A 17,889-nucleotide genomic window follows, 5' to 3' on the forward strand; every position below is an offset into this window, starting at 1 on the left:
CTCAATATTCACCTGTTTTGTGTGGGGTTAGAGGTAGTAATCTCTGAAAAATATATCAAAATCACAATTATAATATATGTATTACTACATACTACAACAGGGAGATGATGATTTTTTAAATGTGGGTGAACGCAGCCTTTAAGCAGAAAGTACCACAAGTTGGGTGTGGACTGGACTTGTACAATACTGCCACTCAGTGGCCAAAAGTGCCTTGCACTTACTTTTTATTTGATTTTACGTTTTTATTTACTTACTGTTGGCACAAACAAGTTTCTTGACTTATATTTTGAGTAACATTATCTTTATTCATTTTTAAACGGATTTTGTTACGGATTGGATTAAAGTAGATTCAACTTAATTGTGGTTGTGCAGAGTACAGGTAGAAAAAAGCCTGAATGTAACGGGGTGTGATAGGACCCACATGCAGCACATCCAAACAGAGGCATAGTTGGAAATGACCTTTATTGAAATACCAGCAGAGAGAACACACACAGGTGGGTATGAAGAGTCGAGGATGGGGTCCGGGGCTGGAGAGCCCGGGGTCCGGTGAGTGGAGCGAGGTGACTGCGCTCACACACACAGGGGAAAGTTCTTGGACCTGAAGACTGGGGCTGGCGGTGCCGAGCGTTAGGGAGCAGGCTGGAGATGTCGTCGAGAGAACTGGAAAACGCCAAACAGCCACAGGGACTAGTAGACGGGAACCAGGAATCGCACAGGCATTACTCGTGGTCGGGCACAGAAGGCTAAGGTTATTTACCGGGGCAGAGACGAGGCAGGATGGTCAGGGGGCAAGCAGAGTCGAAAAGAGGAAGTCAGTCCGGGGATAAACGCTGGAAGGTCAAGCATGACGCTGAGAACAATCCGGCAAGGAGCGAGTGAACCGGGGATGTATATATAATGGTCTGATTGGGGATCGACTGCAGCTGGGGGCAACAGGTGAAGACAGTGAAGCTGATTAGGAGGTGTGGCAGAGTGGAGAGTGAGAAATCGGCATAGCAGGCTGTGACATTGAAGTGCAGTTATGAGTAAAAGCTACAGAATAAGTTATGCTATATCTTACAATATATGCAGTGTGTGGGATGCAATAGGCAATATGTGTAATTGTTTGTATATAGAGATGAAGTGGCTGGAATATGCGGAATAGATAGTTATATGTAAGCTATAGAGGCAAATGCACAGTATAAATACTTATCTGAACAGTGCTGGGTGGAGTTGTTCACACCGTAGAATTGCACTGCATAGTAAGTTAAAGCACTAAGACAATGCAGTATTACTATCAGCGCTGTGAAACACAAGTTAAAAAAAAATCCTGTATGTTACTTAATTTAACAGGTATTTGATGATAAAAATTAAAAAATGTGGTCGTTAAGAATTTTAATTCAATACAATTTTAATTATTTATCTAAAATTATTCAACGACAGACAGGAACACACGATAGAGAAAAGTAAAGAGAAAGACCAGTATAATTAAAAGATATTAGCTAAAAAAAATGCTTGAGGAATTATTAATAAATACATCAATACATCTAAATGCCTAAATATAATTTATCTTGTATCATTTGATATCGATATAATAGACCTATTACCAAAGATAACAGACTAGAGACTATCATTCACAGTATTTATTTGAATGGAAGATGTTGCAAATAATTCAGATGTTGCAACTGACCCCCAACCCTGAGGTCTTTTGCTTTAAAATGAGCAATTACTGTCGCATCTGTTATGCTAGTGGACAAAATTAGCAGCATATATTGTCTAATATGAACTAAACAATGTTGACACATACTTGTGTGGCCTGTTTTAATATGGCTGCTTAGCTTGGGGACAGTTACAAAAACTTGTTGCAACCATCCCCACTCTAACAGCCATGACAGACCATCACGTGCTAGCTAAACACGCTGACCTTGACATATGCTAACCATTTCACTTAGAAGTCAACAAAACAATGATTCAAACTAAATTTTGATTAATTCATACTTACAGTATGACAAAAAAATGCAGCTCATGAAAAAAATTACTTTCATACTTCCCTTTTTTTTTTCCAATTAATGCAGTTAATGAATGTATCTTCTGTCTTCCTGCAGAGGGGAGGGTCTAACTGAGCATGAGCAGTATGAGTGTCATCACTCTAGCATGTTTCTGATTGAAGGAATACGACTTGTTGCGACCGTTCCTTAATTGCAACCATTGCCAGTCTCCCCTACTATATATTTAACCTCTAAGATATATTATCTGTGTAGGTACTATCACCCTTGACTCACAATGTAGGAAAGGAAGTCAGTGAGGGTTTGAGGATTCTGGGCTGCACTCTGTCAGCGCGCGCGCGCACACAAACACGTGCGTACAGGCAGGTCTGCACCTCCCGTCTGCATGTCACCAGCATCGGTGACAGGAAGCGTCTATCGCCTCTCACATTTTCATGTCGCGGTGCTGGAGGTTTTATTTGAGCAGCTGCAAATGTTTTAAACTTATCTTAGAAAAACTGTAACACCAACCGTTTTTTTTCTTTAATTACCTGACCTTTGAACGGACGTGAAATTAATTGGCGAGTTAAAACGTTGAGTTAAAAGTTGTTAAAAGTTATTATATTTTAGTTACGGTATACTTGTCGAGAGGAAATCTGTATATTCAGAGCTGGAGATGACTTCTGGAGGTTTGGGGCTCACCGAGAGCCTGGGTCAAGACATAAGTCAGGAGGAGTTGGACTTTTCTGACCTGTTTCTGTATAATCCACCTGAAGAAGATTTTCCTGTTGGCTGTGACAAAGGTATGTGTGTATGTATGCATCAATTATTCTGCTTTTGTAGATAACTAACATAATATCTTGTTTGTAGTTACATCATGATAATTTGTTGCGTTGAGTTTGTATTTAGCTGTAATGAAGTGGCTGAGTAAGTGCTGAGCTGTCAGGTACTGATGTTACACTGAAATCTCCTTTTCACTGCCATTAAACAGGCGAAATCAAGGCCTCTTTTTTTAATAAACAGTAAAATGGGCATGTGCTGTCTTTTCCACTGTTAAGGAGTTCAAATTTAAATTTCACCTCCACTCAGAAGCATGTTTTGCTCTACTTCACTTAGATGTTTGACCTTCACTGTGCAGAGTTTGATAGTAGAAGACAGTTTCACTGTGCTCACTTCCAATGTGAGTTTGATTTACTGACATCACAACTAGTGTGAAAGCCAATTTACATAAGAGCGATGAGGAAACAATAAAAAAAAAAAAAATTTTTACAGTGCGGTATGAGACATATTGTGACCAGTGGTTAAACTTTTTACGTTTGCTTATTCATAGACTCTGGATTTTTTTCAATGAGTGCAAAGACATAGATTTTTAGAATTTTTAAAGATTTAATTCAATATTTTCATGGAATAAACATATCAGACACAGATTATATGTCTATATAATGATATTATATAAAATATAAATTTTCCTGGAGGGGATCTGTGATTGCACAAATGAATCCTTACTTTTGATATTTACAGATGATCCAGGTGCTCTCCTTCAGAACAACAACCAGCCTCCTCTGCTGGTGGTCGGTGAACCCACTGTGTACATCTCCGCCTCCAACCAGCCTGCCCCCAGCCAAAACCCCTCCTCTCAGTGCCCCACCACAGAAAACCTGTCAGGGGCTGTGTTTGACTCCTTGGGGCTGCCATCAAGACCGGGGAACATACCTGCTCCAAGCCCCAGGATTGAGATCACTCCATCAGGCGACTCTCTCAGTTCGCAGACCCTGGAGCTGAGCCCCAAAGGCCGTGCAACCTATAGGGAGTGTGTGAGCCCTGCCAGCAGTAACTCCTCCACAGGATGGCCAGCAGAGTCATACTCCCCAGTAGCTTCACCTTGTGTCTCTCCTTCCAATGCAGCTGGCTGTAGCATGGGGGTGTCCGCCTTAGATCTCTGCCCGGGCCTCCAGGGCATCCATACTTCTTCTGCCCACTCCTCTCCAGGAGCCTCACCTCTCAACAGTGTCACAGATGAGACCTTTCTCCTGCCACAACACCAGCGTTCTGCTGCGCCACATCCCCACCAGCGCTCCCGCTCTGCCTCACCGCATGGAAAACGTGCGTATGACCAGGCCCACTCCTGTCAGGGGGGCACTCCTATCAAGCAGCGCTCCCGAAGCCCCAGCCCCATCCCATCGCCTCATGAGCAGCAGGGGTCCCACTACCTCCAACAATTCCAGGCCCAAGCTGAGTTTCAAGCCCAAGTTCAGACATCCTCCTTAGGCCTGGAGGAGGACTGGGGCCTCAGCTCCGGCCTATCCAGAGCAGTGCCCTCTGTAGTGGGGCGAAATGCACATGGGCAGGCACAGAGACAGGACTGTGTGTATGGACAGCTATATGACTGGCCCATTGAGCAGGAGGGAATTGGCAGGGCAGGACCCGAGGTCAAGTCTGACACCATTTATATGGTCCCAGCTGTGTGGCCTCCTCCTCATCCAGTCCATCATGGAGCATTCAGGTGTGTTGTTTGTCCTTTTTTATGACTTACAGAAAATTTATATCTTTCTAATAAGATCAGTCATTTAAATGACAACTATGAAATGAAATATTTCAATTGTATTTTTTTGTCATTCTCTAAATTTATAGCTTTTTTTTGGCTTTTGTCTTTTTTCCAGTCGTCTCTCTGTGGCCCCACTTCCATCCTTAGAGTGGCCATTGCCCAGTCAGTCTGGTCAGTATGAACTACTGATCCAGCAGCAGCCCAGATCTCACCACAGAGCTCACTACGAGACTGAGGGTAGCCGAGGAGCTGTAAAGACACCGAAAGGGGGGCATCCGGAAGTTCAGGTGCTTGTTTTGTTTCACACTTGGAGGCTTTGGGGTTTACATGTGTGTGAATGCAAAGAAGGAAACAGAAAAAGATCCATCTCACTTCACATCTTTGTCACTGCCAATGCCGTAGGAAAGAAGAGCATGAGTGGGAGTAAGAAGTCGTAAATGTGGAGTGGTATTTCCTGGACAATGTGTTTATGTAAAGCCGACCGGCATGCAAATGAAAGAAAAGCCTCATGTCACTATCACATCACTACTCCCACAGGGACAGTTTATTAAAGGCATGCATTGCTTGAAACTACTAAAACTACACTAATAGTTACAATTAAGGTATATTTACTAACATACAAGTATTGGTACATGGATCTGCTTTATTTACTCCTCTGGTGAGTTAATCAATAAGCCATCACTGCTGGGTTTCCTGGCACTGCTGCACAAACGGGTATGCAAAGCAGTGTTCCTGCTATGCCAGTTAGACAGTGACCTGTGAAATCATCCCCACAGGGAGAGTTTAGATTTCCTCTGCAGTCTTGCACGTTAATGGCATTATAGTCAATTTAGATCATTGTGAAGCATGCATTTGATCGCTTTTGTTGCCCTCACCAGCTCCACGGGTATCAAGGCACGGTTCCACTGTGGTTGCAAGTCTTCATAGGGACGGCAGATGAGAGACTCCTGAAACCCCATGCCTTCTATCAGGTCCACCGCATCACCGGGAAGACCGTCACCACGGCGAGTAAGGAGAGGATGACAAACGGGACTAAAGTGTTGGAGATCCCCCTGGAGCCAAAGAACCACATGAGAGTGGTGTGAGTAAAACAGAAAGGGTGTGGGATACATGATCACCAAAAATAAGTCATGAGTGAATCACAAACGCACTAAATGAAGCAACAAGATTTTTTTTAAGACAGTCGTCTGTGACCTCATGCTTATTAGCAATCTTCAGTGGTGTTTTTTGCACTTCGTCTCCCGGAGTTACAGATGCAGAGATAAAGTAAACTGAGCTGCCAGGCAGTTTTCTTTGGATTTTACATTTATGAAGTTTGAGTATGTGTTAAATGCTCGACATTTCTGTCTATACTCAGCCATGGCGGCTATTGCTGCTAATGCCAGCTACAAGGTATCGTTTTTCCTCCCAACAAGTTGCTGTTGCTGCTGACGGAAACTTGAAATGCATCACTTCCTGCGTGCCAGAGAGTTTTTCCATGAAAGCCTAACCAGATACAGGGTATTTACAGCAGCAAATAGAAATGCTTTGATGAACTTGACATGTGATGAATGACTGCAAAATAGCTGCAAAAAGTTATTTTTTTTAACAAAATACCACTACTTTGACAGAACAAAACAAGATTATAACTCACAGATCAGATTACAGCAAACTATAGTTTGAGTTGGACTGTGTGTGAACAAAGATAGCAGTAGATTTTGGTGTAAATCAAGGTGACAGCACTTTGGCATCATTTCCAAAACATTTTAACCTTATCTGTGTTTTCTCCCACTTTTTACAGGATTGACTGTGTAGGGATCCTGAAGCTGAGAAACGCAGACATCGAACTGAGGAACGGTGAGACGGACATCGGACGAAAAAACACACGTGTGCGTTTGGTGTTTCGTGTCCACATTCCCCAGCCTGGAGGCCAGCTTGTGTCTCTTCAAGTTTCCTCTGATCCTATTGAATGCTGTAAGGAGTATTTAATTCATGATAAGCAAAAAGTGAATGTTCCCCAGGCTATACTAGTCAACACAGCAATTGGATTTTAATTATCCAAAATAGATTGGCCAAATGTCCTGAAAATTTTCCCACTAGATGTTTTATTACTCTAGCTTGGTTTTTCATACAGCCATGTCTTCCTGTTTCCTCAGCCCAGCGCTCAGCAATGGAGCTGCCTGCAGTTGAGAGGCAAGACCTGGACCGATGCTCAGTACTCGGTGGTCAACAGATGGTCCTCACTGGACAAAATTTCACACCTGACTCCAAGGTGATATTCTCTGAGAAGACGCAAGGTGAGGAAGAGATCTTTTTTTGAAATCAACAATCCTCTTTCCCCCTGTTTCTGGTCTTTATGCTAAACTAACCAACTGCTAGCTGTAGCTACTTATTACCATCCAGAAATGACAGTAGTATGACTCCTCCGATCTAACTTTAAACAAGAAAGCAGATAATTGTATTTTCCCCTGTAGCTATTTTTGATGTGTGTCTTATTTTGACCTCTGGTTGTTTCTATAATTAAAATAGGTCCATATTTTGTACAGCACCCACTTACTTCCTCCTTATATCCTACTTGAGTGTATTCACCTACTCATATAGTATTTGTATTTTGAGATTATTTTGCATATCATCCGGGAAACATCAACTTTCAGTGACGCACATCTTCCACCCCCACATTTAACTGACTGACAAAATGAACCATTAGTTTAAACTTTTACTTTCTTGCTGGAGAAAAACATTTTTATTTATTACTTTGGAAATTTCTCACCTCGTTACTGCACCTTCTGCCCACATACAATTGTTGGGCTACATGGTTTGAGAGCAGGATGGGTACAGTTGTCTGCATGTAAAGCCTCCCTGTTGCTTGGTGTGGGGTTTTATGCAACAGGATGTGGTTTGGCAGACTGATAAAGATTCAGGCCCAGAGCAGAGGCTTTGGTTTTTTTTTTGTTTTTTCTCAAAGCGTGGGTAGAAAACAGAAACAACAGGTAAAAACTGAGGTGGGATTGAAACACTAAACCAGACATAAAAGAGAAAGCAGTTTTCCACTGCCTTTGTTTTAAATGTGCTCACTTGCTAAATTAAGGACAGGGCTGATGTCTAACAAATTCATTGTTAAACCAATCAAAGATGCTTTTTATAGCTTGATATTTTCCAAAATACGCATTTGCTTTCTTGCCAAGAGTTTGATGAGAAGATCAAAGTAATCCGGCACATAACCCCCAGTACAAACTTGTCAGTTTAATGCGTTGCTTTTTGTTTTGATCAAACAAACAAGATATAACATTTTAATTAGTGAGTTTTAGTTTAGTTTCTTGCCCTTGGACAGAGCCAGGCTTGCTGTTTCCCTCTGTTTTCAGTCTTCAAGCTAAGCTAATTCAACCAGTTGCTGACTACAGCTACATATTCCTTCTACAGTCATGGGAATCAGTCCAGCGTGGAATCAATCCTAATATCTAACTCAACAAGAAAGCGAATACGTGGATTTTCCAAAATGTCAAACTATTATTTTAAAACCCCCTTTAAAACTCACTGCACCCTGTATTCCCTCTGCTTTCAGACGGGCAGCAAATCTGGGAGGTGGAGGCCACTGTGGACAAAGACAAAACACAAGCTGTGAGTGAACTTCTATTTATCTATACTGATAAATGCATTCAGGCAGTAACATATTTTACAGAACCAATGATCTGTACTTTTTTGTCATTAAATCAACATTGTCTGGCACAAACTTCACATGTATTCAAAACAGGAAGCAATACACAAAGTCTATGACCACGCTTTTCGGACTTCCTCTACATCATATTTAAAGAATCAAATTTTTGATGCTGATTTTGATTTGAAATTCACCAGGGAGATATTTGGGTGCAGCCCACACCTCTCTGTTGCTACATGACTCTTTGTCTGATCTTTTTTCTGTTTTATTGCAATCCCCGTCTAGAACATGCTGTTTGTTGAGGTCCCTCGGTATCGTGACAGGACCATTTGCCACCCAGCCAAAGTCAACTTCTATGTCATCAACGGAAAGAAGAAACGCAGTCAGCCCCAGCACTTCATCTACACTCCTGTGAAAGGTACATATCTGCTAACTCAGGTCTGTCACTACAGGGAGAAATGTAGGTGGCCAAAAGGTGGACAAAAGGTTAACAGTTCCCACCTTAGGGTTGGCAGAAAAGGTCAGGTCTGGTGTTGTGGGGAAATGTTGTTGCCACCTCTCACAACACAAACCACATGCTGAAAGACAACCTGCAACATTAATTCAACCTTACAGTGGTTATAGTGTTGCTGAAAAGAGGTTAATGTGTGTCAAGTCTCCCATCCTCTTATTAAGTCAAACTAAGACACTGCAGGAAATTGCAACACTTAAGTCTGATTAAATCTAACTGCTACACAATTAAAAGCAGCCAAGGGGAATCTTTCTATGATCTTCATTTTAAACCAATGTTCTACAGTTTTACAAGAAATCAGTCCCAGTCACAAGAAATCGATCAATCAATTGCTGTTTGCAGTAAACCGCAGTCACAATGTGTTTTTACGCAGGATTGGTAACTTTCACTTGTTCTCAAGGGAAAAACCTGCCACTCTACTATTGTTTTTGCTAATCCCTTCTTCACATACATGTGATACTCATATCTGAAATTCAAATGCACTGTTTAGCACGTTTCAGAAAGCATTTCCGGAAACAACGAACTTTGTTAATTAGTAGACTGATGAGGGAGATGATAAATCCTTGTAACATCTTAAGACTCACTAATTATTTTTAACCATGCACTGTGGATGGCAGTGCAGCTCTTTCAGCCGGTCGCTCCACCACTTTAGTCCAAAATGAAATATCTCAACAACTATTGGATGGATTGCCATGATTTTTTTATTTTTTTATTTTTTTTTTATTCCAGCCATTAAAGCCGAGCCAGTGGATGACTATCAGTTGAATTCATATGGCTACTCAGATAATCAGTCACTGCCTGGTCTGACAATGAAGTCACTCTACCATCACCTGGAGCAGGACAACAACCTTCAAGCCTTGAATGCTTCTCCAACACTGTACCATCTAGCCACTGTAGACCCCAGAGCCTGCATGTTAACACCTAATCCAGTGGAAGACCAAACAGTCTATTACCAGTCCAGAGCCAGCACTCTGATTAACAGTCCCGTACTGTACCAGACTGCAAACCAACATTACAGTAGCTGTGGTACCACCGTTCTTGGCAGTTCCCCAATGGCTTCCCACGCTGCTGCCACTCCCAGCCAGTGTGTCAGCACCCTTGTGGGCAAACTGAGCGAAGGCCCTCAGGTTGGTGATTCATTTGAGGCCTGTTTGATGTCGAGACATCAGAGTTTTATGCAGACAGCGCTGCAACTGGGGAAGTCACCACCTTCAAGATACGTCCTAGGTCAAGCTCAAGGAAAGGCCGTATGCAGGGTAGAGCCAAGTACAGGAAACCATGAGGAACGGGCTCCAGAGAGGGTCACAGTCAAACAAGAGAACCTCAGCTATGCCTACCTGGAAGATGGTGAGTATTACTGTTACATACTAAATGGGTCAGTGTGCTGCAAAAGAAATGCAGATTGTTGAAAACTCAGAGGAGCAATGTCTGACCGAACGGTCCGATAAGAACTTCCACTTGATGTTACACTTACCAGATGGTTCTCTAATATTTATTAGCAGATATTTGCTCCAATACATACAGTATCTTGATGTAAAGAGGAGCGGTCTAAGGTTTCTGTGACTCAGACTCATTGGAACAGTCTGGCAGTTTCTGAGCAAACCTCCCCTTTCTAACCAATTAGAAAAGGCCAGAGTCAGGAGTGGGAGCTCACAGCTGTCAATCATGAAATCAATCAGTCAAACATGAATGGGCTTGTGGTCTACTCCTCGTCTCACACCAAGGCTTCAAGCTAAGATGAGGATTTAGAACTATGAGGATCTAGCAGTCAATCAAATCAAGTGGGAACCTCCACAAAGACTTTGAATATATCCTTTAGTCAGTTGGTGTTTATGTTTTGTATCCGATAGTGTAACATTTTGTGTGTATACAATTGTGTAGCGTAATTGGCAATACATTTACTTTATCCTATTACCCAGGGTCTAAGTCTAATCTGTTTGGGTTCTAATGGATTTGTTTCACTCCCTGGTTTATCTTTGTTGATTTTGAAAAATGTTCTTGAGAAGATTGCTAAATTGTTTGGCTGATTTTGTAGATGATACACTATTGATTTTCATGAGTAAATGGGAGCATGCGCTACTTAAAAACCTCTAAAAATAACACTGTTTAAAATGAAATGTGGAAGCCTGGGGGATGGGTATTTGTGGTCCAGTCTGCAAATGCATACAAGCATGCTGCAACTATAGGCTTGCAAATCCCGCCTTGTGGTTAACTGTCAGGCCTTTCTATCCACTTTCCTGTCTGTTTCAGTCTGATTTTCACTCTGTCACACACACGTAAACGCACACACTTGCAGAAGCTTCATGAGCATGCCCAGTTTCATTTGAAATAAATGTGTACAAGTTGCTTATGAATTCTGAAAGATGCAACAACAATGAGAGAATGAGAGAATAATAAATCTACCCTGACCTTGTTTGCTGTTGGGGAAAGTTTCTGTTTACACCTCTGTGATGGAAGACAGAAACAGGAAGTGTATTGTATAGGCAAATATATGCAGACACACCTGTGGTAAAGAAGGAAAAGAAAAAAGAACGCAGCAATGACCTTTGTCTGTGATAGAGGCTGGAGTCATAGTGAAAGTTTAGGAAACCACAACAATGTTTTTTTACTGAGCATCAGAAGGAAAAAATACACTACTGTGTTAAAGTTATTATTTCTCTTCACCATTGTTTCTTGAGGGTTAATAGGATTAGGACAAATACTAATCTTGTTATTTTTTCTTTCAAAAGATGAATGTGTAAGAGCGGTACTTATTTTTGTGAGGACAGAGACACTTGCTCAGTCCAAAAACCACTGCTGATAATCTGTGTTCAAGAAAGTAGAGACATCTTGTGGCCATTAATGTAATTGCAATACTTCACAACATCACTGTGGGGAATGAAAGTCATCATTACACTGATTTATGTGTGAAATTACAAAATGTCTGGGGACAATGGTGGCTTTGTCATCTAGGCACCAACCGCAAACCTCAAAGTCCCGGATTCAAGTCTAGGTGGGGACCCCATCTCACTCCCCCCTCATTTCCTGTCATCTCTTGACTGTGAACCATCATATAAAAGAATGAAATGCCCCCTGCTACAAAAAAAAAAATTGATGACAAGAAACAACTCGTTTTGACTGTAATTGCCCTTTTTATCCACAAACAAAAATGTATACCAGAAGAAATTAAAAAAATCTGTACAAAGGGGTTTTAAATATAAAACAAATGCATATGAAACTAAGACAGATTTATTTAAAACCATCTTGTTTTATTTTTATATTGTGAACATTAAAGATGCTCATCCCTATTTTTTGAATGTTTTGCAGTGAACGACATCATAAGAAGGGACTTGAAAGGCCACAATGGAGAGTGAACCTGGAGGCCTGCAGCAGCCCTGCTGTCCGTCACATTCAAAATTTACGCAGTAAACATGATCTACAGACTTCAGAAACTATAAATATAAAATCCTCTTGGAGTAAGCTTTTACTTGTAAGACTCGTAATAAAAAAAAAATTGACTGGATTTGTGGCAGATATTTGAGGCAAACAATAGAAACTAATCCATAAAAGGCTTATGTTGACTTTATTTCAAGATTATTCATGTTTCTGTGAAACTAGGATGGGTGGTTGTTCCAAGCTCAGTCCTCAGCTACAACATTTTACATCAAAAATGAGTCAGCTCTCAGTTACTTTGTTAGCCTACAATATTGTCATACAGTTTAGTCTAGCAAAGACGCGTCATTCTATATATTGTGTGTCTGCATCGTTTCTTTATTTTAACCTGCTTAACTTCCCTCTGTTCATATATTTGTACAATTGCTCATTGTAAGCATGTATAAAATATTTTATAAGAAATAAATTCTGTTTATATGAAGCATTGTGTTTAAAATGAGAGCAGACTGAAGAGTAAATCAAATAATCTCAATTAATATGCTTTAAAACTAACTGCCTTTAACTTTGAAATGACTTCAAACTATATTAGAGCACCAGTTCATCAGTCAAGTAACCTGGCCTGGTATAATAAACTACAGCTATAAGATAAATACAGTGGAGTAAAACATAGTAGATACATAGATTTTTCTGGATTTTTCTGTATAGTTTTTCCAGCCAGGGGCAAATAGCAAAACAAATGAGAAACAAGACGTGCATAATTAATAGGCATACGAGAGAGAGAAAAGAGAAATTATTTTTTTAAAACTTACTTGCTTTTGGATTGGAGTTCCTAATACAATCTATGTAGTGCGTCAATTCACATTTTAATACAATAAAAAAAGGTTTTGTTTTTGTGAATTTATGCATGTGGTTGTTGAGAAGAATAAAGATTAGATTTATTATAAGAGGAAATCCTTTATGATGGTTGTGAAAATTGCAATAACTAAAAACATAGCTTTAAAGTAAACATATATGTAATAAAAATAATATCAGAGCGCTATTTCTGTGTGTAGATGCAGGACCAAAATAAGTGGAAGACTGTCTCAGAGGATTTACCACAGAAAGAACAGCATGTACTAATGTGTTTTTGTAGTCTCTGGAGGAAGCATTTTGCTGGATGAAAGAAAATACGCCTCACCCTAATAGATGGTTAAGTCCACACTGCTCATTTAACGGTGTCTGTCTGATACGAGGCTTTTAATTTTCAGTTTTTATTCTTATGATCAGACGAGAAACACATTTTACTTTTACAATTATGTGGATCTGAGTTATCATTCAAAAGCCAAACGACACCTGCAGGAATGACATCTAGTAACTAAAACTGAAAAGTAATTTGGATTTGCAGGAATTTATTACTTTAATAAAAATTCATTATATCCCATATTTCTAAAGGAGGCCACCGGAGTTGAGAAGTTTTAGAGTCGGTATCTCAATGTTTGCGGTTCAACGCGAACATTAGGGGGCGGCATTTCCAAACCAATCGTTTACCAGGACGGAAGTGGGTTATAGATTGGTGACCTCACTTCCGTTAAGAAGAAGGAATTTTTTTTCCTCCCATTGTAGACCTAACTAGCATCTTTCTTGATAGCTTTTCACAGCCTTATATATATTTACAGCCCTGGTATTGATGTTTGCATCCCAATAACGAAGAAGAAGAGTGACATATTCCCACAACTGGTAAGATTTTCTTCCACGCAAACATCGTAACATTGTAGCCTGTCTGTGTTTAGCTAAAATCTATGTATTGAAGAATGTAACAGTCTCAGTGTTTTCTACGTTGTACTGGCTGCATCCACATTGATAACTTAAAGTAACTAAATTCATGAGATTAGAATACGTCATTTGACTTTTGTTTCAAGATTGACTGTCATGAATTGATAGTAATATTAAGTAGAGCTGCAAGTACTAGTCAATCAGTTGATCGCTATAATTTTGATAATCGTTTAGTAGGTGAATTTTCAAAGAAAATTTAAAAATATTTGCGGAATTTTAACTTCTCAGATGTGTGCAATTGCTGCTTTTAAGACATTTAAGACTTTAGGCTCTGGGAAACCATTATCATCCTTATTAACTTATAACTATTTTCACAACTTTGTGACATTTTATATTGGAGTGAATAATCTGCAGATTAATCAATTAATAAAATAATCATTAGTTGCAGCTCTAGTATAAGTGTGAGGGAAAGGTGTGGGCACCCCTGGGCAAACTTTTGAAGTGAAAAAATGTAAGTTAGAGCAGCAACAGTTAATTAGTTATTTTAATAATCAAGTAATTGTTTAAGTTATTTTTAAATACAGATTGTCAAATATTCCTTCAGTTTCTTTTTTGCACCTTTTCTTAGTTGTATGTGTTAGTAAATGCGGTATTTTTTTTTTGACTGTTCAACTGTTCAACAATCAATCAATTAATCTTTAGATGAATCGATAATGAAAATGATCGTCAGTTGCAGCCCTACACTAATTAAAACCCCTGCAGGAAACTTGCATTCAAAAGGAGAGTTTATTCAAATGTTAATGTAATACTTTTTATTTCATGAACTTAAAACATAGCAAAAATTAAATGGTATTTGTGGCATGTGCAATAGAGTTGGGCAAGTCAGCATTAAGTAACCAGACGAATCCCCCTCAATGACCCCTCCATACGTCACTTTTTGTAATCCTGCTAACTATGCACCGGTTGTTTACCCAGAAAGGTCATTGAGGGAAACAGACCAAACAGCATCATGTCTGCAGACCTGGACCTGTCCCCTCCAGAGGTCCCTGAGCCTACATTTCTAGAGAGCCTACTGCGTTACGGGTTGTTTCTGGGTGCCATCTTCCAGCTCATCTGCATCCTGGCTGTCATCTTCCCCACATCCAAGGGGCATGAACACGTAGGTAGACACCAAGAGGAGGAGAAGAGTGGGCCTTGTGTTGAAGCCTGTTCCTCTTTCGAACTGTTTCCCCTGCTGATGCCCTCCACAGTCGGGGTCAGACATACGTTTGGGCTCAGTTAAAAGTGAGGAGGGGATACAAATTGATGGAGAAAAAGACTCTGACACAACATGGGCAGTGATCAAAAGATCACTGTACACAAAACCTTTGATAGCAAAATATGCCCCTATAAAGTGCTTGCTTTGACGTATTTGTCAATTTGGTGTTGATATTTTTTAGAATTTTAGTATCTCTGTTGAATCACCTACTTTCACATGTATTTTTTTTAATGAGATTTTATATTTTTTTCTTTGCTAGATGATGGAGGAGCAAAAATCATGTGGAAAAATAGGGGATTGAAAAAATGTTGCAGTTGAACCCGAAACATAACATCTACATTCTCCTCACGTTAATCAATTTTTCCATCAGGACACATTTTCAATCCAGCTTGATAATCAGGGTGAACTGCTGTTTTGTTTTCACCTTATTATTATGGATGGGAGCCGCAGTTTTGAGGTCTGGAACCAAGATACTACCAATCAATGAGTTTGAGTTGATTGCTGCTCAGTGTAACAGTAAAAGATAAATCTATTTTATTTCTGACAGAATGCCTGAAAAGTGTAAAAAACATTTTCTCCAAATTTTTCAAGAGTAACTAGGAATACTGTGGCTTGACAGATTCTGCCATAAAAGAGGTTCTGCTATAAAAATCTTGCAGAATTTTACCATTTCATCTCTTAAATACAGAGAAAAAGACATCAATGAGCAAGAGAGGTGCTGAATATTTTATTTTTGAATGTCCGTGAAGACAGAGCCACCAAGGGCTACTTTCTCAATCTCTATACTAACAACTGTCAGGAGAGATTATTTATAGACAAGAGCAATTAAATCCACTTTCTAATTATTCTATTTTCAGACATCATCATCAGATGCACTGATTATTCCCCACAGTATGTCGCCATTTCATCCTTTACAGCATCCTGCTGTCATTCTTCCCCGCTAGGACAATAGGAAAGATTGCACTCGTAGAAACAGTGCTGACAGAGGGAAAGTGCTGAAATGCCTGAATTTATTTTCTTTGGTGTGCATGTCCAAAAACTCTTTAAATTTCATTCAACCATCCATTTAATTCAGATTAAATGAGCTGCAAACAGAAAAACTAACAGAAAAATTAATTGTTATCACAAATTACTAATGCCCTATGTGCAATTTACTGTATAAAACACAAACTGTTTCATGATGGAAAATAAAACCATATACCATATGTGTGAGTGTCAGTCAGCAAAAGCATAATCCAAATACATCTTCAAAACACACTTATCTAATCATGCTTAGCAATCATGTATTTTCACACCACATTTCAATGACTCAGGGGATTTCTTTTGAAATTGCAGGGTGTTACATGCTTCATGTGTTTACTCTACAGGAGGAGACTGAGTCCACTGATGGCAAGACATCTGAACAGATGAAGAAACCTAAAGGACCGGCAACTCAGATTCGACAGAAGCCAAAGAAAGAGAGCAAAAAGAAGCGATAGACAGGTGTGTGTGTGAGAGTGTGAGTGTGAGAGTGTGTGTGTGTGTGTGTGTGTGTGTGAGAGAGAGAGTGTGAGAGTGTGTGTGTGTAACAATCAGTGAATCAACATGTGCAGATACCCATACAGTTATCACTACAGGTATATGAAACACTAATGTCATATTACAATAAAAATGTATGTGCACTTAATTTGAGACACTTCAGAATTAAACATGAACTGTGTCCTATTCGCAATCAACACAGTATTACAAGAAGCAAATTGCCATGGTGTTGGTGCGGTGCTGACTGCCACATATTTTATTGGGTATATGTTTTTCATTTATTTTCTTTTATAATTGAGTATCATTGATTGAAGTGTATTTGGATGCAACAGGCAATTAAATGCATTTTGCAGTCATTCACCCTAGTTGTTTTTATTCATTGGCAAATTTCAGTTTGGTTTAATGAGTCAGAATGACTTCCTTGCTAAAGCTATTTTTGTTTATATTTACACAATATTCAGACACTGCGGTTGCAGAATTCAAAATGTAAGGAAAAATTTAAAATATAAGGTGACTAGGTCATAGTTCCATATCATGCTTATGTTGAATGTATGTATGTTAATTAATTTATTTTATTTTGGCCAACATGTATCAGGACTTTCAAATGGTAATACAGGCCTCAAAAAGCTATATTTCAAATCTAGCTTTTGTATGGGGATAATACATGGAAGTGTCACAATCAACACTGAAAAAAGAACAAAAAAATGTGTTAAAGGGATTTAGGGAAAAATAATAGTTTTGTTAATAAATGATGATAAATTCCCATTAGAGCTGCAACAATTATCCAATCCACAAAAAAACTAATCAACAATTTTGTTAACCAATTTTCTCATATTCTGGCCAATTTATTTCAGCTTCTCCATTGTGAGGATTTGCTGCTTTCTCTTATACATATTTATTGTAAACTGAATATTGTTGGGTTTTAGACTGTTGGTCAGACAAAACAACACATCCCTTTATTTTTTTATATTTTTTAGATCGAGTAATGAAAATGTAACTGACAGATTAATTGATACTGAAATAACTTAGTCGCTATCCTAATTCACACTGCTCCAATATACACCATAGTATTTTATTCGAATATGAATAATAATAATTCTACTATAATCAATACTAATAAGAATTAGTAATACTGGTTATTTCTTAAACTAATTATGTGTTTTAAGCGTTCAAGTTGTTTCCGGAAAGTAGTTCCGACCCTAAATTGTGATTAATATTAATGCGCCAACCCAAAACTGTTAGTTACAGCAAAGTGCGTGTCGCTTAGCAACCGACATAGCTCGCCACTAACTGGGTTCTGGTGAAAGGAGGCAGCTGTTTTTGTAATAAATATTT

At 39.3% G+C, this 17,889-nt stretch overlaps 2 protein-coding genes across 3 annotated transcripts; both read left to right on the plus strand.

Annotated features, from left to right (window-relative positions):
* Positions 1-514: 514 nt before the first annotated feature.
* Positions 515-12,507, plus strand: nfatc2b (nuclear factor of activated T cells 2b). The gene is made up of 10 exons (XM_023414043.2): positions 515-2,767; positions 3,486-4,467; positions 4,625-4,796; positions 5,388-5,590; positions 6,290-6,462; positions 6,645-6,785; positions 8,051-8,106; positions 8,429-8,561; positions 9,384-10,001; positions 11,961-12,507. Exons 1-10 carry the CDS (start codon positions 2,641-2,643, stop codon positions 12,005-12,007), a joined length of 2,652 nt encoding a protein of 883 aa, XP_023269811.1. The 5' UTR covers positions 515-2,640; the 3' UTR covers positions 12,008-12,507.
* Positions 12,508-13,583: 1,076 nt separating this feature from the next.
* Positions 13,584-16,914, plus strand: manbal (mannosidase beta like). Of its 2 annotated transcripts, none has more exons than XM_087176000.1 (3): positions 13,584-13,742; positions 14,758-14,937; positions 16,404-16,914. In XM_087176000.1, exons 2-3 carry the CDS (start codon positions 14,788-14,790, stop codon positions 16,512-16,514), a joined length of 261 nt encoding a protein of 86 aa, XP_087032126.1. In that variant the 5' UTR covers positions 13,584-13,742; positions 14,758-14,787; the 3' UTR covers positions 16,515-16,914. The 2 variants fall into 2 exon arrangements, with proteins under 2 accessions (XP_087032126.1, XP_023269802.1); XM_023414034.2 differs by having other exon boundaries at positions 13,586-13,742; positions 14,754-14,937.
* The last annotated feature ends 975 nt before the right edge of the window (positions 16,915-17,889 follow it).

Source organism: Seriola lalandi, unplaced genomic scaffold (genome assembly GCF_002814215.2).
Source record: "Seriola lalandi dorsalis isolate HSWRI2012SDOR001 ecotype SW California unplaced genomic scaffold, Sedor1 jcf7180002054520, whole genome shotgun sequence".
In the NCBI taxonomy this organism is placed as follows: domain Eukaryota; kingdom Metazoa; phylum Chordata; class Actinopteri; order Carangiformes; family Carangidae; genus Seriola; species Seriola lalandi.